At 41.1% G+C, this 17,666-nt stretch overlaps 1 protein-coding gene across 1 annotated transcript in view; it reads right to left on the reverse strand.

Annotated features, from left to right (window-relative positions):
* BIRC6 (baculoviral IAP repeat containing 6) overlaps window positions 1-17,666 on the reverse strand; it is a 171,505-nt gene that overhangs the window by 2,064 nt on the left and 151,775 nt on the right. The window contains exons 67-73 of the mRNA XM_035892009.1: window positions 13,444-13,589; window positions 12,478-12,588; window positions 11,036-11,253; window positions 10,188-10,349; window positions 8,532-8,609; window positions 3,043-3,231; window positions 921-1,055 (exon numbers count right to left, since the gene is read on the reverse strand). Of these exons, the coding sequence (XP_035747902.1) occupies window positions 921-1,055; window positions 3,043-3,231; window positions 8,532-8,609; window positions 10,188-10,349; window positions 11,036-11,253; window positions 12,478-12,588; window positions 13,444-13,589 (1,039 nt within the window). The remainder of the gene's footprint in view (window positions 1-920; window positions 1,056-3,042; window positions 3,232-8,531; window positions 8,610-10,187; window positions 10,350-11,035; window positions 11,254-12,477; window positions 12,589-13,443; window positions 13,590-17,666) is intronic.

The following is a 17,666-nucleotide window of genomic DNA, read 5'->3' on the forward strand; positions in this document are numbered from 1 at the left end:
CTCTTTCCCCACGTGTCAGGATTGGTCCTTGCCCTGTAGTGACTGAGTAAGTAGCAAATGCTGCCAGGGACAAATTAAAGGCAGTAACAGAACTGCAGCCAACACCTGCACCCACAGAAAGGATTCGCGGTTTGTCGTGGTGACAGTTGAGCCCTATCCGTGTTCTGTGATCACAGCAGAAACTGGCTCGGACTAGGCAGGTCATGCAGCCAAAACAAATTTATAATGAGTTTGTGGTCTTGCTGAGATCTGTTACAGAGACAGTTACCCAGAGATTTGCATGCTGATCCCAGTAACTAACAGTAACTTCAGTGTGATGACCAGGCACACTGATAGAATTTAAGTTTAGCAATAGAAAAAACCAAGCCTTTAATTCCACACACACCCCCCTCAGGGGAAGGAAAAAAAACCCAAACCCTCTAGGTCTGTTGGCTGTGTGGACACAAAATACACAAATGACAGTGCTTGGCTAGGAAGGAAGGAAGCATTAGAATGGTCGTAACTGTTGATAATGGTTTAACCTGGGGTAAAACTAATTTTAATAGACCACAGTTTAATAACTCTGCTTGTCCATTCAAAAAGCTTGTTTTTTCTGGCAAGGAATTGGGTGTAGTACAACTTTATGATAAACCCCCACCCACCCTCAGAGAGAACAAAAGAAACTATCTCACATAAACCTTTATAGAAAAACAGGCAGGACAGGCGCTAAAGGAAAATCTACCTTGTAGAAAAAAATACCGAGGAAGTGGAGCGCGTATGCGCTTTCTCTCTCGACTGTTGGGAAACGTAGGTTGGTTTACACGTGTTAAAGTTGCTGGGGCTTTCTGTTATTGTGATTACAAAACTCAGCTGCTGAGCAATTTCATTGCCATTTGTCATCTTTGGATTAAAGAACATAAAATTATCAAAGCGAGTCTCACCTTTAGAGCTGCTGCGTGATGGGACATAGTCCTGCCTACCCGTTTGTCACTGCTGTACTGCTGTATGTCTGCTATCCACTCCTCACACTGAGCCATGATCTCCACTCTTTTCAAGTAAAAATGTTTGTGGATGACCTGCAAGAAAATATTCCGAATGACGGAACAGAGTGTTCAGTGTTTTCTAAGAACCATATACTTAACACTACAAAATCTGAAAGACCCCTATGAGTTTAACTGGATATGACGGGGGGAGAAAGGGGGAAGCAGTCTGAGGATAATTTGGCAGTGAATCAGGTTGCAGATAAATTGTGGAATTTCTGTCCTTGGAGGTTTCCAAGACCCAACTGGAAAAAAGCCCTGAGGAACCTGGTTTGAATTCAGCTGATCCTGTTTGGAGGAGGAGGTTGGCCCAGACGTCTCTGCCGGTCCGTATGAACCTGCGATTCACGTGCGGTCTGCCATGCCGGCACTCGCTTGCGTTGCCTGGGTGAAGGGCAAACGAGCGCCAGAAATACAGCATCACACCAGGGAAAAGAAGAAAAAGCAATAGCAGAATGCGAGATACGTTCTTCGGTTCAAAGACGATCTCACAGCGCAGGCACGACGTATGGGCGTTGGTGTTTGCCCAGGGGCAGGCTGACACCGATGCGGTGTTAAGGGCTCGATTGGTGGTTTCACACTCCCGCTTTATTGAAGCAGCACGGGCAGGAAGCATAAGCACCACGTCCTCCCCCGTCACTAACCGCTTGCTGCCTGAACACAAAACAGATAAGCAGAAACACTGCCCACAGCGCGAGCGTAGGAAGGTAACGTGCTTCTGCATGGAGAAGACGGATCCTGCCGGCTGCTGGGGAAGAGGTACAACCACAGTTATGTGCCCTGGGCAGGGGCAGCACCTCTGGGCACAACCAGAATTCCCAGGCAAGAGTAGCTGAGCTGCCTACACTTTGGGTGGGAACCAGTATTTGATGGCACAGTCATTTTGGTATTGCTGTACAGATCTGAGTTTAAAAAAAAAAACAACCAACCAACCAACCAATCAATCCTCAAAGTTGTGAAACTCTGCTTAGTGTTGGCTTTGTCTTAAACAGTTTTCTAACACTCTGCCTGGTGAAAGAAACAATAAAATTAAAGAAATTTTATTGAGCACAGAGAGTTCTTGGCAATAGTGCAACATAATTGACAAAATCATCTTTCCCTCTAGAGGTCAGAGAATATAGCTGTCTGTCTAAAGAGAGACTGCATATTGAAAGCATAACCGACTTTAATTCTGGATGCATTCCTTGTATCCATAATGGAGCTTGGAAGAACTCCCAAAGGCCGGCCGTTTAGATCTCCGGAGCTTCCCTGTCGTTTAAGACATGGAAGGGAAGACAGCTCAGATTGTGAAGACAAAAGGTCTTGGGAGCTGAAGGAGGCACGATCTTTCTTAGACCTAAGTTTTCAGGATGCCTTCGCGTTTACGTTGCTGAATGATCATCACAGTTAAGGTTCCTAACATGACCCTACAAAAAGGCAGAGATCTTAACAAGAAGCTAGTCTCTCAGAAGTGCTCCGATAGTCTGTGCTTGAGATGCATTTTCATTTGGATGGGGCTGCAGACGGAATCTAGTGATCTTCCAAAGTTCAGCTATTGCGTCGGAGCAAAAGGTAGTGCTTTCCAGTGCATAATTTCCATTGCTTGGTATGTAAAGGAAGATACACGACACTTTACGTAACGACAGGGCTGGAGCACCTCTCAGCTTACTGTTGGCCACGCTGACTAACGAACACCGAGTGCCCGTTTCTAAGGGCTGATCAATAGCTTTCCCATGGAATAGCAAACGTACCACTGGGCGTTAAGAATGAGCCAAGCTGTATGAACCGTGTTTCATCAAACCGTGCACCAAGCCTCCTTACAGGTCAGTCCCCATTTGTGTGCCTTCCTCTTTCCCAGAAAAAAATCTGGGAAGTCAGGTGCGTCCTTATTCACTTCAGTCTCTGGAGTCAGTTGCCCCAGGGAATAAAGAGGAGGCTAAAATGGACAACTCGTGCATGGTGTTTCTGAATATTTGCATTATTCTTCATGCTCAAACAAGATAAATAAATAAACAAGATGTTTACTGTGTTTCACACAACCTACCTCCTTAAAACACGGCGATGGATTTCTGATTTGTTCAAGCATTGCCCACTTGACTGTTGCCTGTCGTATATTTCCATCGTATTCCCTGGAGCTCTGGGTACCACTCGGAGTACCTCTTGATCGTTCATAACCTGGCTCATTAAAATATGGTTCTGCTACCAGTATTAGGGATTGGACAGACACTAACACCTGTAAAGAGAAAAAACTAAATATTAAAATTGTGCCACCTACTTGTTTTTACAGACACACGCAGTTTTGCTTACCTTATATGCAAACCCACTTCTACGGCAAAGCAGCGTCGTCTGTCATGCAGGCTACTTGCAAGCAGGGAATGTCCATGCTTCCAAACCGAAACCATTACTACACATAAAACCCATCAGTCCTACGACTATGTATTTAGCTCAAACACTGAGAATATGACAAATACAAGTTAAAAAATAACAAAAATACCAATATAAGTAAAAGAAAATATTTAAAGAGATGTCTGATCGCGCTCTTTTGGGAAAGAAAGTGTATTTGCCAAGGTCTCAGTCAACAATTCTTGAACTTTTCCTGTGGCTGAGCTTACTAATTCTTCTGATTCTGAATTCGGTGGAAAAGGAACAAGGGAGGTGAAATGCGAACCTCAGAAACTAATCTTGTATACGCTATACACACGCTCCTGTTTTTTCTTTCAAATGCTTTCAATTGATTTAGGTATGTATTTAGCCCTTTAGTTTCACATTTTACATATAACACTGTGTGCCATATACCATTAAAAAAACCCCCAGCATTTCTCTGGACATGGCGGGGGGGGGAGTTTTCAATACTGTTTCAACAAAGCCCCAACTATTCAAAGATAAGGAAATGGCAATTTTCCCCCTTTCAATTTTATTACCAAGTACGTGTGGCAATAGATGCTTACATACATACAAGGCATTTAATGATACGCCCAAGTATTCCCAATATGAAACAAAGAATCAAATATATACATAGGGCCCTTCGGAATCCAACTGTATATACATTGCATATTCATGATTTGATGGCTTAATCATTTTTCCAGCATTAGAATGTTTGGCCCTGTCAACTTGTTGTTGTACTCAATCAGAACTATGTTACGTGCAAAAATGTTGCTATATAGGTAAAAAACCATCACTGACTTTTTTTTATTTTAAATGAAGGATAGGTTTTTCTTACGCACTTAGGACCAAGTCCAGCAAGGATTTTAGGGATTACAATTCTGTGACACAAACTTAGTTCCAGAACGGTAAATAATTCAAACAAGGCAATTTGCACGCTTACGTTTCCTCAAATATTGACAAACTGATGGTATGTTAACATGCCTAAGAACGGCATTTCCAGCACCTGGCACACTTCGGTGCAAGACACCCGCTGCAGCGGATTAAAAATGTCAGGGCAGCTGTTTCTGGAGCAGACTCTCCTCCCAGCCTAGACACAATTTAAAGCTTGGAGCCATCCCCTAATTTAGCAGCCCAGTTTGTGAATTTGGATGACAACAGCCCTTCTTTTTCTTGGAACATGCAGAACGTACAGCTTGCATCAGATGGATAGCGTGTCAGCGACAATTCAAGCCTTCGGTTCTTTCACAGGGCAGTGCCCCAACAACTGAGGTAGCTGTGCTCTGTGCTTAAGCGTGGCATTCTCTTGAAGTTTCTCCTGTAGCAACACCAGCACAAAAGCGTTCCGAACCCTTGGTGATGTGTACTCACTCCTTAGGCACAGTGCCAAACCAGTAACTCACAGAATTCCAGAATGGAGGGGTTGGAAGGGACCTCGGGAGATCACCCAGTCCCACCCCCCTGCCCAAGCAGGCTCACCCAGAGCAGGGGGCACAGGACAGCATCCAGGTGGGCTTTGAATATCTCCAGAGAAGGAGACTCCACAACCCCCCTGGGCAGCCTGGGCCAGGGCTCGGGCACCCTCAAAGCAAAGAAGTTTTTCCTCATATTCAACTGAAACCTCTTATGTTTCAGTTTGTGCCCATTGCCCCTTGTCCTGTCGCTGGGCACCACTGGGAAGAGTCTGGCTCCGTCCTCGTGACATCCACCCTTAAGATATTTGTACGTGTTGATGAGTTCCCCTCTCAGTCTTCTCTTCTCCACGCTGAACAAGCCCAGCTCCCTCAGCCTTTCCTCACAGGGGAGATGCTCCAGTCCCCTCATCAGCTTTGTTGCCCTCCTCTGGACTCTCTCTAGGAGTTCCTCATCTTTCTTGAACCGGGGAGCCCAGAACTGGACCCAGTGCTCCAGGTGGGGTCTCACCAGGGCAGAGTAGAGGGGGAGGAGAACCTCGTATCAAAGCAACAGCTCAAGAATCAGCTGAATGACCCGGGTTAATCTCAGTCCCACCATCACCTCGCAGAAACAAACCCTTACTCCTTTTGGTGCCATCACGCTTTGTGTTTGCAGTTTGTGTAGTTGCTGTGCTTTAACTATAGCACAGAAGGGCGACCTAGGGCAGCCGAGTCGTTATCCTGAGGGATGGGGCAGGTGGCTCTGCAGTGGGAAATGTGAACTAGCATCCTCCTTTGGGCTGAGAAGGAAAATTAAACAAGTTTTTCTGTTTCCCAGGCAGGTGCTCCGGCTGGCTGCTGTTACACGGTATAGCGTGCACCATCGCATTGTCTCCCGCCCCTGCCGTGCCCTCAACTAGAACCAGCCATGGCTATTTTGTGCTACACTTAAAAGATTAAAATACAGATAAATGCATTGCAAGGTACAGAATGTGCCTCACAAATCAGGTTCCAGCAAGAAAACAGCCACTTGTGACACTAAAAAAGGCAGAATATTAACACAAGTGTGCTAAGCTAAGGTAGAGTATTTAGGGTCCAATACTTCAGGTGCCAAAGGTGTTTTGGTGATCTGTGGCCTTTACGTGTGTCTGGAAGTAGTTGGGTTTTGCTTTTTTAATTTTCTATTTTAGAGAGAGACAGAGAGAGAGATATTTTTAAATAGCTGTGGTAGAGAAATTTGACACTACACAGGCATCGTACTTTCTTGGCTTTCCTAACCAGTCGTTACTTTGAATTGTAATTGTAATGAATGAGAAACTCTAATCTTCCAGTTTCCTTTAGGTTATAAAAGTTAATTTCTGAAGTATTTTGGGTGGTCTGACAATAGTTTCATCTCTGAGCCAGAGAAAACATGTACTGCTTAATTCTTTCCAAGCAATTTATTTAGTCCTACAGCTGTTTTCCATTTAAAAGCTACAAAGTGTTTTTTCTCCCAGTATGGGGGGGACTTTTTCCAACAGCTTTCTTACTATTTTCAAAATGATACCCTAAAAACCTTTAAAATTTGAAACTTAAACACTGCATGAGATTTCTAACAATCTAAGAAAAAGGACTCTAGTGAAAATAAGACTTCATAATATTGGCACATTTGTGTATAATTTATATGTAAGTGATTTTATAGTTAGAGTCCAAAATTTCAGTTCATCTCTTGATTAAGAAGTTGTATCTTGGGAAAGTGACACTACGCAAGGAACCACAACTTAGATCTCCAAATCGTAATTGTCCCTTCAAGGGAGAGGGAACATCAGTATCTCCAAGGATGGAAATTCCGCAGTCTCTCTTAGACACCTGTCCTAGCATTTGATCACCCTCACAGTGAAGTGTTTCCTAATATTTAATCGAAATTTCCCATGTCCCCTCTTGTGTCCTGGCGCTCTGCATCTTTAAGAGGTGCCTGGCTCCATCTTCTCCATACCTGTCCCATGTAGGCAGTGAGGACAGCAGTAGGATCTCTTTGCCATTGGTCCAGCCACTTTTTCTCCCACTTACAATGCACATCTCACCCATCTGGCTACAAGGGTGCTACGGGAGACTGCACCAGAGACCTTGCTGAACTCAAAGCAAGCTACAGCCACTGCTCTCCCTTTGCGCAGAGCCAGCCACCTCACTGCAGAAGGCAAGCAGGTTAGGCGCTATGCGCCCCCAGTAAATCTACGTTGGCTGTTCTCAGTCACTTTCTTGTCTTCCACATACTCAAAACTAGCTTCCAGGAGGATTTGCTCCATAATCTTCCCAAGGAGTCAGGTGCTGCTTACCAGCCTGCAGCTCCCCAGATCCTCCTTCTTGGCTGACTTGAAGCTGGGTAGTGAGATTTGGCAGGAAGCCCCCTTGATTGTTCTGACCTCTCAAAGAGGAGAGCTAAGTGGCTTTGCAGTGACACTAGCTGGCTCCCTCAGCACCCCTGGGAGCATGAGATTTGGTTCTGTGAACTTGTGGGTCCAGTCAGCTTGAACATTATTTCCTCTCCTGTGGGTAATTCCTCATTCTCCCAGCCCTTCCCAGTGAGGGCTTGGGGCACAGGAAAGCAAACCTTACCCCTAAAGAGTAAGGCAGAGATGGCCTCTGCCTCTTCTATGTCCTTGTCAGTAGGTTCCCTGCCCCATTGAGCAGCAGGAAAGCCTACAGAAAATGCGGTCCTTTGCTGCCAACACACTTATAAGCAGCCCTTCTTGTTGCTTTTTATATCCCTTGCCATTTTTAACACCAGCTTCCTAATTTCCTATTTCCTAATTTCTCTCCTGAATGCTTGGCCAGTGTCTTTATTTCTAATGAGTAGCCCATCCCCTCCTTCCACCTTCTGTGTACTTTCTTTTTGAAATTGAGCTGAGGCAGGAGTCCCTTGTTTACCCATGCTGGCTTTCTGCCCCTTTTGCTGGACTTCCACACACTGGAACAGACCATTCTTGAACTTTTAGGAGACTGGTCAACCAGCTCTCCAAGGCCAATTCCTGAGCAAGCTGAAATCTGTTCTGCTGAAGGCCAGGGTTGTTAACTCTGCTATGCTGAAACAGAAACTGTACAGTCTTTTAGAAAATGTACCTTGGGCGACATAATAATTACTCCAAGGAAGGAATAAATTCAGAAAGCGCTACAGGAAATGAGCCACTGCAAGCTTTACTTTTGCTTAACGTATGTACTTATTAGTCAGTGTACTTCTATGACGTAAAGCTGAAAATTATAAGGCCTGTATGTCCTAATAAATTCCAGTCTAATTTAACACTAATTGTTATTGAACACATTATACCTATACTTCAACTCCCTTCAGCTTTATTCCTCTATTCAGCTTAGTCATAGACTTTGGAGGAGTACCTTTACAGTTCTCACTAGTATACTTCACTTTCTCATCTCTCTCAATGTGATTTAATAAAAAATAAAATAAATAAAAAAATGTGAATAAATAAAAATATTTGAAATCATCTGAGCAAAGTCCAGGCAGCGCAGGAATGAGCTGCACGCATGAACATCCGCTCTTCAAGACAAGACCAATAGAAATATTGGTTGGAAAGAGGACTTTGAAGAACTTGTCTACTCTACTGTGTTTCTCTTCTCGTGTTTCAAGGACATTTTCCAGACTTTTGTCTTGTTTATGCTTATTAAAGAAAATTCTGGTTTAAAAGCACTAGAAAAAGAATCCTTAGGACTGACAGACCACTTTCTACTCCTAAATGACATCTACTGAAGAAGAAGAAATGCTCACCTGCAAAAAACTTGATGTTTGGGGATTCCATTTCTCTTCTGGTCTCCCATGCCATGTGTTAAGTATGCTTAAACACACCTGAAAAGGTGACATTGTTAATACCACAGACAAATATTGCAACGAAATGGTTCTGCTTGAGCAGAACAAAATGTTAACTTTACATTTAATTTTTTTTGACAAACTTTTGTGTAACTGCATTCTAAAAGACAAATTTGTTTCCTGTGAAACTAATTTCAAATGAAAGCAGATAAAAATAATGTGGATAAGCAAGAACAGCATGTTAATAAATGAATAAAATAAGGTAGATCACTTTTCTTCACGGAAAACCTATGGATGCTAGTGGCTTCAAAAATAAATGAACTCCAAATACTATCTGATCCTTTATTTTCTTTATTTTCCTCTTCAAGTACACTTACTGTTGCGGGTTTTAAAGACAATCATTCTGCTTAAGCATGTGAAAGGTGATTTCTGTCACACAGACTATGAAGGAATCGAAAAATATTTGTTAACTTTTATGACTGATCTGGACTTTAGGGAAGTCTATGGAGTTCTTGGACCTTACCACAAAATGGAGCAATCAAAAATAGGGAACACAAAGAGACAAAATAAACAAGGAATTTGGAGGCGAGTGTTTTCTAGGACTTAGTGTAGAAAAAAGGAGATAAAGTCTCCAGTATGAATTACATTCTGTGTCCATGTTAAGAGAAAACCGCATGTCTAGTACAGGAAAGGAGTATTATAGCTTGTGAAAACAGGGAGCATGGGGAACCCACCAATGACAGAGGAAAAAGGCAGAAACGTTAACCTATGGACTAAATGTTTACACACGCGCGTGCGCACAAAAACCAGCTGAGGGAGCGCCACAGTGCTACAGCCAAAGCTGTTCTGGGGGTCTGTGCTTTGGTGGAGACATCCACACAAGCCATCTCTGGAGCTCTGCAGAGAATTTAATGTGTGCTTGTTTTTAATATAAGTAGAGGTTGTATCTCCCTGATAGGCACTTGATTTTTTCTTAGCTTTCTGCAGCCTTTAGAATGAGCCACAGCATACCAAGGAGAGGGGGGGAGAAAAGGGAGAAAGCTTGTTTGTTTTAACTTTTAGTGTTATTTCCAAAAGCTTTGCTATTTTTTGAGGAAGCTGTCATTAAGTCCATATTTTAGAGTTACTTTTTTTTTTTTTTTTTTAATAAAGGATACCGAGATTAAGAAAAGTCTTTATCTTTCCTCAAGAAAAAGCACTTCTGCATGGAAAAAGAAAGACAGGGCACTTGGCAAACACATTCAGTTGCAGCTGATATGAAGCATACTCTGTCCATGGAAAGGATCCTGGGTATTTCAGCTAGCCAAAACAGATTTCTGCCTGGTTGATTTAGCAAAGAAGATGGAAAAGAACATTTTTCTAGGTCAAAATTGCTTGCTTTTTGGTCTAATCCAGCTCATGAAGGCTTTAAAAAAAATCTCCAAGACTATTCAGGAAGGAGATCATTCCCATTTGAAACGGTTAAATCACTCTTCATTTCAGCTTGAAGACCAGTTTGAAACAAACAGCTTCCTCCGGTATGTTAGGGGCGGCTGATCATTTGATTGCAAAAAGAAAAAAATATTCATCCTTTTCACTTTCTGGTTACACCTACCCACAAGAACAAAGCTGCCCTACCTTGCCATCGTTGTAGAGGTTTGGATTAAATCTCACACTGTGGCCTCCAGTGGTTTCCAGGTTCACAAGTGGAGGCGAATTAGGATAATCTTGTGGAAAATATACATCAAACTCAAAGCAACCATTTGCGTAAGGGGTGTCTGCAGGAGCAGAAATGAGAACCTACCATTGTAAAAAAAAAAAAAGAAAAAAAAAATTATGTTTTTTTTTTTTTAAAAAAAACCTTATATTTGTCATACAGTTCAGATTTTTATAATTACTTGAAGCATTTTATTTCCATGTGCTATATGTCAGAAAATACCATTAGACATCATAATCATATCCAGGCTGTCAGTCTGTTCATTTTGATACTCTGGGTGAGTGAAGACCTCTGCTAACGTTCATTTCTCCAGATTACAAAGGGAAAGCAAAACAGAAGGAGCTGAAATTCCACCACCTTTTGGATGCTATTAATAGAATTTTTCTTCAAACTTCAGGTCAGAGATACTCAGTGTACTTATCCATACCTGCTGCTTTTAATCGACTTAAACGGTCGTATGCAAATTTACGCTGTGACCATAATGGAGTAACAAAATGCAACTTTTCCCCTCAGAATAGCTGAAGAAGAATGAACCTTGTCCTGTGAAGCCCCCTCGGCCAACAGCGCACTCCTAAGGTAGATGAACTCTCCCTGCCCCCGCCAAGTTACTGAGACATCAGGATCAGGCTCTAAAATACTACAACTTAACGTTACAGTTTGGACAGCAGTACATGAGATATTTCTGCTTTTTCCTAAGATTTAAGGCACCTTCTTAAACATTTATATGCCAAGCTGACAGAGGGAAATAAAAACAACTTTGCTTCTTTACCTTCATAATGTCAAGCCGCTCCTCATCACAACGTACAAAAACGCTGGATGAAGATGACAGAGGCAGCGATGTTGAAAGAGTCACAGCTTCTTGAGCAAGACGTCGGGCTCTGGCAGCACTGTTGGCGTCACTCGCGTTTTTTACCTGAGACATGTAGTGGTAATTTACTTTAAAAACCAATTTTCCGTCATCATCTTCAGAAACCATTTCAAATGTATCTAGAAGAGACGAAAATTTTAATGCATCAGGAAAACAGGGAAGTTAATAATGGATTAGTCTCGGCTGAAGACTCTGAGTATTAAAATCAGGAAAGTTTAATTTGCATTATACTAATGCTAAAACTACGTATTTTGCAAGTTAAGCGTGTTCACAGAAAACAAAGCATTAATAGCCCTGGGTCAAATTAATTTCTGCAACAGATTTACAAGCTTTCACATGCAACTTGTCAAACGTACACCAGTTCTGATTTGGATAGCTACCAGCTACTCCAGACCAGGAATACAATGATACTCATGAATACAAAATAATGCTAATAAGGGAATCGGTGTGAAGCAGAGTGCCAACGGTATTTGCTTGTGGTGCTGGTTGCAACGTTATTAAAGAATCATAAAAGCTTCCAGTGAAGCTAGTTTTCTTTAATCACTTACTACGCAAAATCTGCGGCACGGCTGCCAGGGTGAAAAGCTACCGTTACAAACTGAGTCCTCCCTCCCACTCCTGGCATACGCTGCACAAACATTTGTGAGGAAAATCCCTTACTATACAACAAAGAAATGTGACTGCAAACGTTATTACTGAAACTCAAAAACCACTCACAGAACATGTTTTTGCAATCATTGTAGAGCTCTTCTTGGATGAGACGCTACTTGTTCTTTATGATTTTTTTTTTTTTTTTAACATGTTCCCCTTACGGCCAAAATAAGCACCGATTCCCATTGCATTTTCCAAATGCAACAAACCTCACTCCATGAAAGGACACAATGAAGTTTACTAGAGTTTCATTTAAAAAAAACACACGTTTTGATCTGCATTCTCCTCCATTTAAAAAAATAAAAGCTACATTAACAATCATATCTATATATATATATATAGTCACATATGGCTTTAAAAAAATCTACTAACGTTTCAGTATAATTTGAGGACTGAAAGACTCACAAATCTGGAATGAATGGAATGAAAACATGAACACCGCCATTGAATTCATCTGGACCCTTGAATAAATCTAGTGTATACTTAAAACGTTACTTATTAATTCAAAGACTGCATTAGCTGGTAACCTGCAAATACAGACCTATATCATTTTCCATATGTGGCAAGTATCAGTGGTCGCATTCGTAAAAAGTTGGTAATTTTCTAAAATAATTAGGGATTCAGCGCAACAGATTGCTTGTTTCTTAGGTATCTGCTTTCTGAGACACAAATATTCACACTTCTCAACCTACCAAACTGGAGTTTTTTCATGACAGCCACATACTTTTCTTCAAGAGACGGTAAAACAGACAAAGGCTTGGGCTTCACAGCAGCCTTTTTGGAGAATTCCGCCATCTTCTTTTCTGTTATACAAAATGTGATGATTATTTGTAGCTAAGCATGTAATTTTGAAACAAATACAGGAAGCACCTGGGGATTATTTAACTTGAAATGATATTTCATGGTAACATTGTTGGCAGAGAAGTCTGAAAACTGGGGATCACTCACAACATACAAATCTGTTTTTCTCACTACTACATATTTCATTACCCGAACAGCTCGAAGTAAATAAAGATCATTAGTTCAGCTCAGAAATAATTCATAATTACTGCTGCTATGAATATTCTTTTATTGTTTCTTCTAATTTTTAATTAAAAATGTAAAATAGGAAGTATGACATATGCTTGTGTGGATGGCTATTCACACATGTACTCTTGATGCACTCTCCAAAATCAGGAGCTGATTATACATGCCTTTTTAAAATCCACTCCCCCCATTAAGCTACTTAATCTTCACTTTTCTTGACTAGCCAACCAGATGTTCCTTTGAATGTCTGCAGGTTCAAGCCATGATTTAAATTTTTGTTCTGCGTTCATCTAGTTAAGGGCCAATCTAATTCATAAGACTTAATTCTAACAGCAAAGGCTTTACTATTAAAGGTCGGTCATATATGTTGTCTTCTGTCAAGAAAAAGAAAAGGTGCTACATAATTATGCTGAAAGTTGTGAGATGTACTCTCACTTACTTGAATTATTCTGTTTCCTGAGCTAAACATTTAAGGCTACCACAAGGTTTCAACTGCCTTTGAAAACGTACTCCGTGGTTGGGGGCAGGAGGGAAGTATTTTTCTTGCTTTGAAGCTAATTTATAACTTACCTGTTAATGAACGTATTAAAAACAAATCCTATACAGTATTTACAAAAGTATTTCTATTTTACCTTGGTTTGCTTGGCGCAAACTGGTGGTAGCAGCATAAACTATCTCCGCAGTCTTTTGGATGTCCGGTACCAAGAGTGTCAGGCCCTCTGGTTCTTGATCAGAAGTATCTGGTTTCACTCCCGCTTTAGCTTTGTCTTTTTTAGACCTGGTTTTGGCAAAGAAATAGGATATAGCATGAGGGAATATTTTTCAACCAGTCACACAGCCATATGTATTTGTGAACATGGAAAAATACCAAAGATTAAAGATCAAGATTAAAACAAGTCTTCTGAAATGGAACATCTCTGTCTACCTCCAGGTTAATCACTGAGTGCGGTAATCAGCTGAGACAGCACTGAATCATAGAATCACAGAATGTTTTGGGTTAGAAGGGACCCCTAGAGGTCACCCAGTCCAACCCCCCTGCAGGAGCAGGGACACCGCTAACCACATCAGGTTGCTCACAGCCCCGTCCAACCTGGCCTGGAATGTTCCCAGGGATGGGGCCTCCACCACCTCTCTGGGCAACCTGAACATAGTCTTGATTTAACAAGCAGAAATACAGGCGATATGAAGGGTAAAAATATGAACACAAAGGCAGCGATACCAGTATACTAGGTTCTGCTTCAGCCATTTACTATTTTTGATTGTTACGCCTGCGTGCTGACCTTATGTTTGCACATTTTCAAAAAACATCAGAAAAGCTTACCAAGTCACCCTAAGAAAGATCATCTCATGAACGTGCTCTCCATCCACTCGTGTAGATCCTGGTGCACACCCAAATCCTAACTAGGTAATACAGAACTCTCTCCTATTCCACAATACACGAGCGATTCTTTAAAATACACTAATGGTAAAAGCTAGGAAACCTCCAGTAAAAATTCACAGCACGTGTATGAACTACAGCTTAGGCATCACAAGAGACTGGGTCAAAAATTAAATTTGTGTCTCTCTGCAGTTCTCTCCTGGTCTATTTATTTAAGACCTTTTATTTCAATAAACAGTTTAATGTAACATAATTTTAAAAGCCCTGCAAACACCGAAGGTGCCTATACTGTATCGGATGTTTATAAACAATGTATTGCAAATTAAAACGTCACTTGAAATTTTTATAATGGAATAATTTGAGAACACAGTATATACTAACACCGTTGTTTGATAGAAGCTAGCTGCCTAGTAATTTAAGATCTATTTAAATATTTTGATTGTGACAATCCAGTCTTTACTTGCATATATATTCAATTATTGAAATTAAGACATGGTATTTTGTAACACTGTAACCTAAATGTATCTCTTTAAAAGCTGCTATGTTTTAAGACCTAGCATAAATTTACATTGTTAACACACAAAACCTAAAAGATTGTAATGCTAACAGCCCCCAAATTATTTTACTGTAATTGCTGCATTTTTTTTGTTTTGTTTTAAAAGCACTTGTTCATTTTAAGATCCAAGCAAGTTCAATAGCCAAGAAGCACTCGTTTTCTCTTTCCCACTGCCATACCTACAAGCAAAACATAAAGCTAGCTACGAAAGAAAAATTAGCAATTTAATGCTTTGGTGTCCCAAACATATTTTAGCAACTACCAAATACTATATCCTTTCTGTATTTTAATCTAAACTGAAATCATGCATAAAGAATGAGTCTCTAAACTATTCAATAGAGATGATTACAGTAATACTGGAAGTCTTTGTACTGTACCTAATCAATCTATATTCTCATATATCCCTAGAGTGCATTAATAACAAAAGTCATTACTGCAGCATGGTTCCCGTTCCAGATTTAATCCAAAAGGACATCAGCCCCTTGTTGGCCTCAAGCAATAGCGAGCTTTCAGGTGCTCAGGGTGAGGAGGAAAGCATCCGAGCAGAACGGTGCCATTCAGCCTTTGAGGAACCGTTTAAGACAAAGAAGCAGCAGCTGCCTCTCCCCTTCACACTTTCCAAAATCCTCATCATTGCCTTTTTCCTTCTGGAAATCTAAGCCAATATTTTTTAAATAACCTAATAATGTATATTTAAGCCCACTAAAGCACCTGCTGTAAGACCACAGACATGCTAGCAGCCACCAGTCCCAAGAAAGGGGTACAGATTTAAGAACGGGTTGCTGTTGATGTAGAATCCTTAAGCTATTTGCTACAAAACCCTTGGAGAAATTTTGACTAAAATGAAATGTCAGTAGGCTTGTCCAAGGGACAGATGCGTGAAAAGCTACAAAAATGCGATTGGTGAAGACACTGAAAGCGAAATTAACTCTTACAAATTCATTTTCAAGACAGTTATCCTGTAGGGCTTTTACCTTCAACATGGTTTTACAATTTAGACTACCAGCCTCTGCTTGGTCTTAAGAGTAAAACAAAAATTGAAGTGTTGGCCTCATTAGACAAAAGCCTTAAGACATGTTTAAAACCTCCTACAGATACACGGAGTTACTGACAGGCAACTGGCTAAGCAGACAAGGAATATTTATCTAGTTGCTGTCTAAATACGAATAACAGCTTAGTGCGATTAATCCTGCGCAGTTCGTAAGATGCCACTACATTTGGAGTTCCTGGGAATTACAAGGCTCTCCCCAAAAGATACGAATGAGAAGATGAAACCCCAAAAGTAAAGTGATAAAGCCAGCAAGATCCTTCCCTCCACTCTAGCAGCCTGCTTATAAATTTATGGATGCAGATAAACTAACAGTGTTATCAAACTCCTGAGCTCTAAGTGTATTTTTCAGTAGTATTCCAAAGAAACACGTGAACCAATAATACTCATAAATAATAAACTAAGGTCTCATATATATATGAATATTTTGCTCTACATTTTCTCTATTTTTAGAAAACATTTAAATGTCTGTGTTATACTGTACATTTCGTTCCGCCAAGGTTCTGTGCGTGAAGCAAAATTTAATGCAGTTATTTAATACCGGCCAAGCCTTTAGCTAAACATTACAATTTTCAGAGTGGAGGAGGAGCCAAATATTTAATTCAGACTTCGAAACTTCCCCATACAGTTTTTCAACCATTGAAGAAAAAGCAGACCAAATCATGTCAAGTCATATTTAAAGGGATGACAGTCACTAATATATTTGCTAGAAGAGACAGCAGTGTACATGCTAATAATTTAAGCCATTTAATTTAGCTTGTGCTAGAAGATGACAGCCTTCTCTTCACGCTGTGCTAAATGAATAATGAACGATACGCTCCCAAGGCAACTGGAATTTTTAAAGCCAATACTGATACTTACTCACCCATGCCTGATGTTTAGAGGTAAACGTGACGATACAGCATGATACCTTTACCAAAATATTCACAAAATAAAGCCAATGAACCATTCAGCCCCTCTGTACTACAAGAATGGCGATGATCGCAGAATTCTGCTCAGTTTTATACTGACCCTCACTGCGCTGCGATAAAACTGCCATCGGTTTGCAACCTTGGTGCCCCTCAGCCCTCACGGTCCCCCACCTTCTGTAGGTTTCCACAGGTACCAAGCAGAAGTTTGTTCCTTCCAGTAATTGAGAGATCCTTAAGCCAATCTCCTGATGTCAGGGAAAACAAGCAAGGGACGGTGCCTCTGCAAATAAGCACTGGTTAAAGCAACCTCCTCTGAGGTGGCTCCACATACTCCTCCTTGGGGCTTCGAGTGCGGTATCTGCAGACACTAAGCTGAAATATCCCAAACCAGCAAAGGCTCCAGGACTGCTCCCTGCAGCCAACCATCAGCTCCAAACATGAGCTTGAGACTGCAGCAAAAGAAACCAACAAGTCTTTTGTCTTTTAAAGAAAAAATAAATGAAAACAAATTAGGCCTCAATTCTTGGGACCCAATTATAAAGAAAAATTTTTGTTTGCGAAATGCACTGTTTCACACAGAAGTGCTGCAAAACAACAGCGAAGACATTGAAAAGCCATAGCAGGGAAAATGCCTCCAGGCCTACCTGGTTGCATTCTAGCATCCCCATGCAACAGAAAATCATCCAGGCCATAACAACGTGATAGGCAGGGCTGATACATTCAGACAACCTTAGAACTGGCAGGATTAACCCTCAGTAGCAGTGTGACAAGCGACAGAAGTGTGAAGATGACAGAATTCAGATCACAGAATCACAGAATCACTTTGGTTGGAAAAGACCTTTGAGATCATCGAGTCCAACCTTTAACCTACCCCTGCCATCCCACCACTAAACCCTGTCCCTAAGCACCTCATCTATCCTTCTTTTAAATACCCCCAGGGATGAGGACTCTACCACCTCCCT

The sequence above is a fragment of the Egretta garzetta genome, unplaced genomic scaffold, assembly GCF_000687185.1.
Source record: "Egretta garzetta isolate BGI_Z169 unplaced genomic scaffold, ASM68718v1 scaffold54, whole genome shotgun sequence".
NCBI classification, from domain to species: Eukaryota; Metazoa; Chordata; class Aves; order Pelecaniformes; family Ardeidae; genus Egretta; species Egretta garzetta.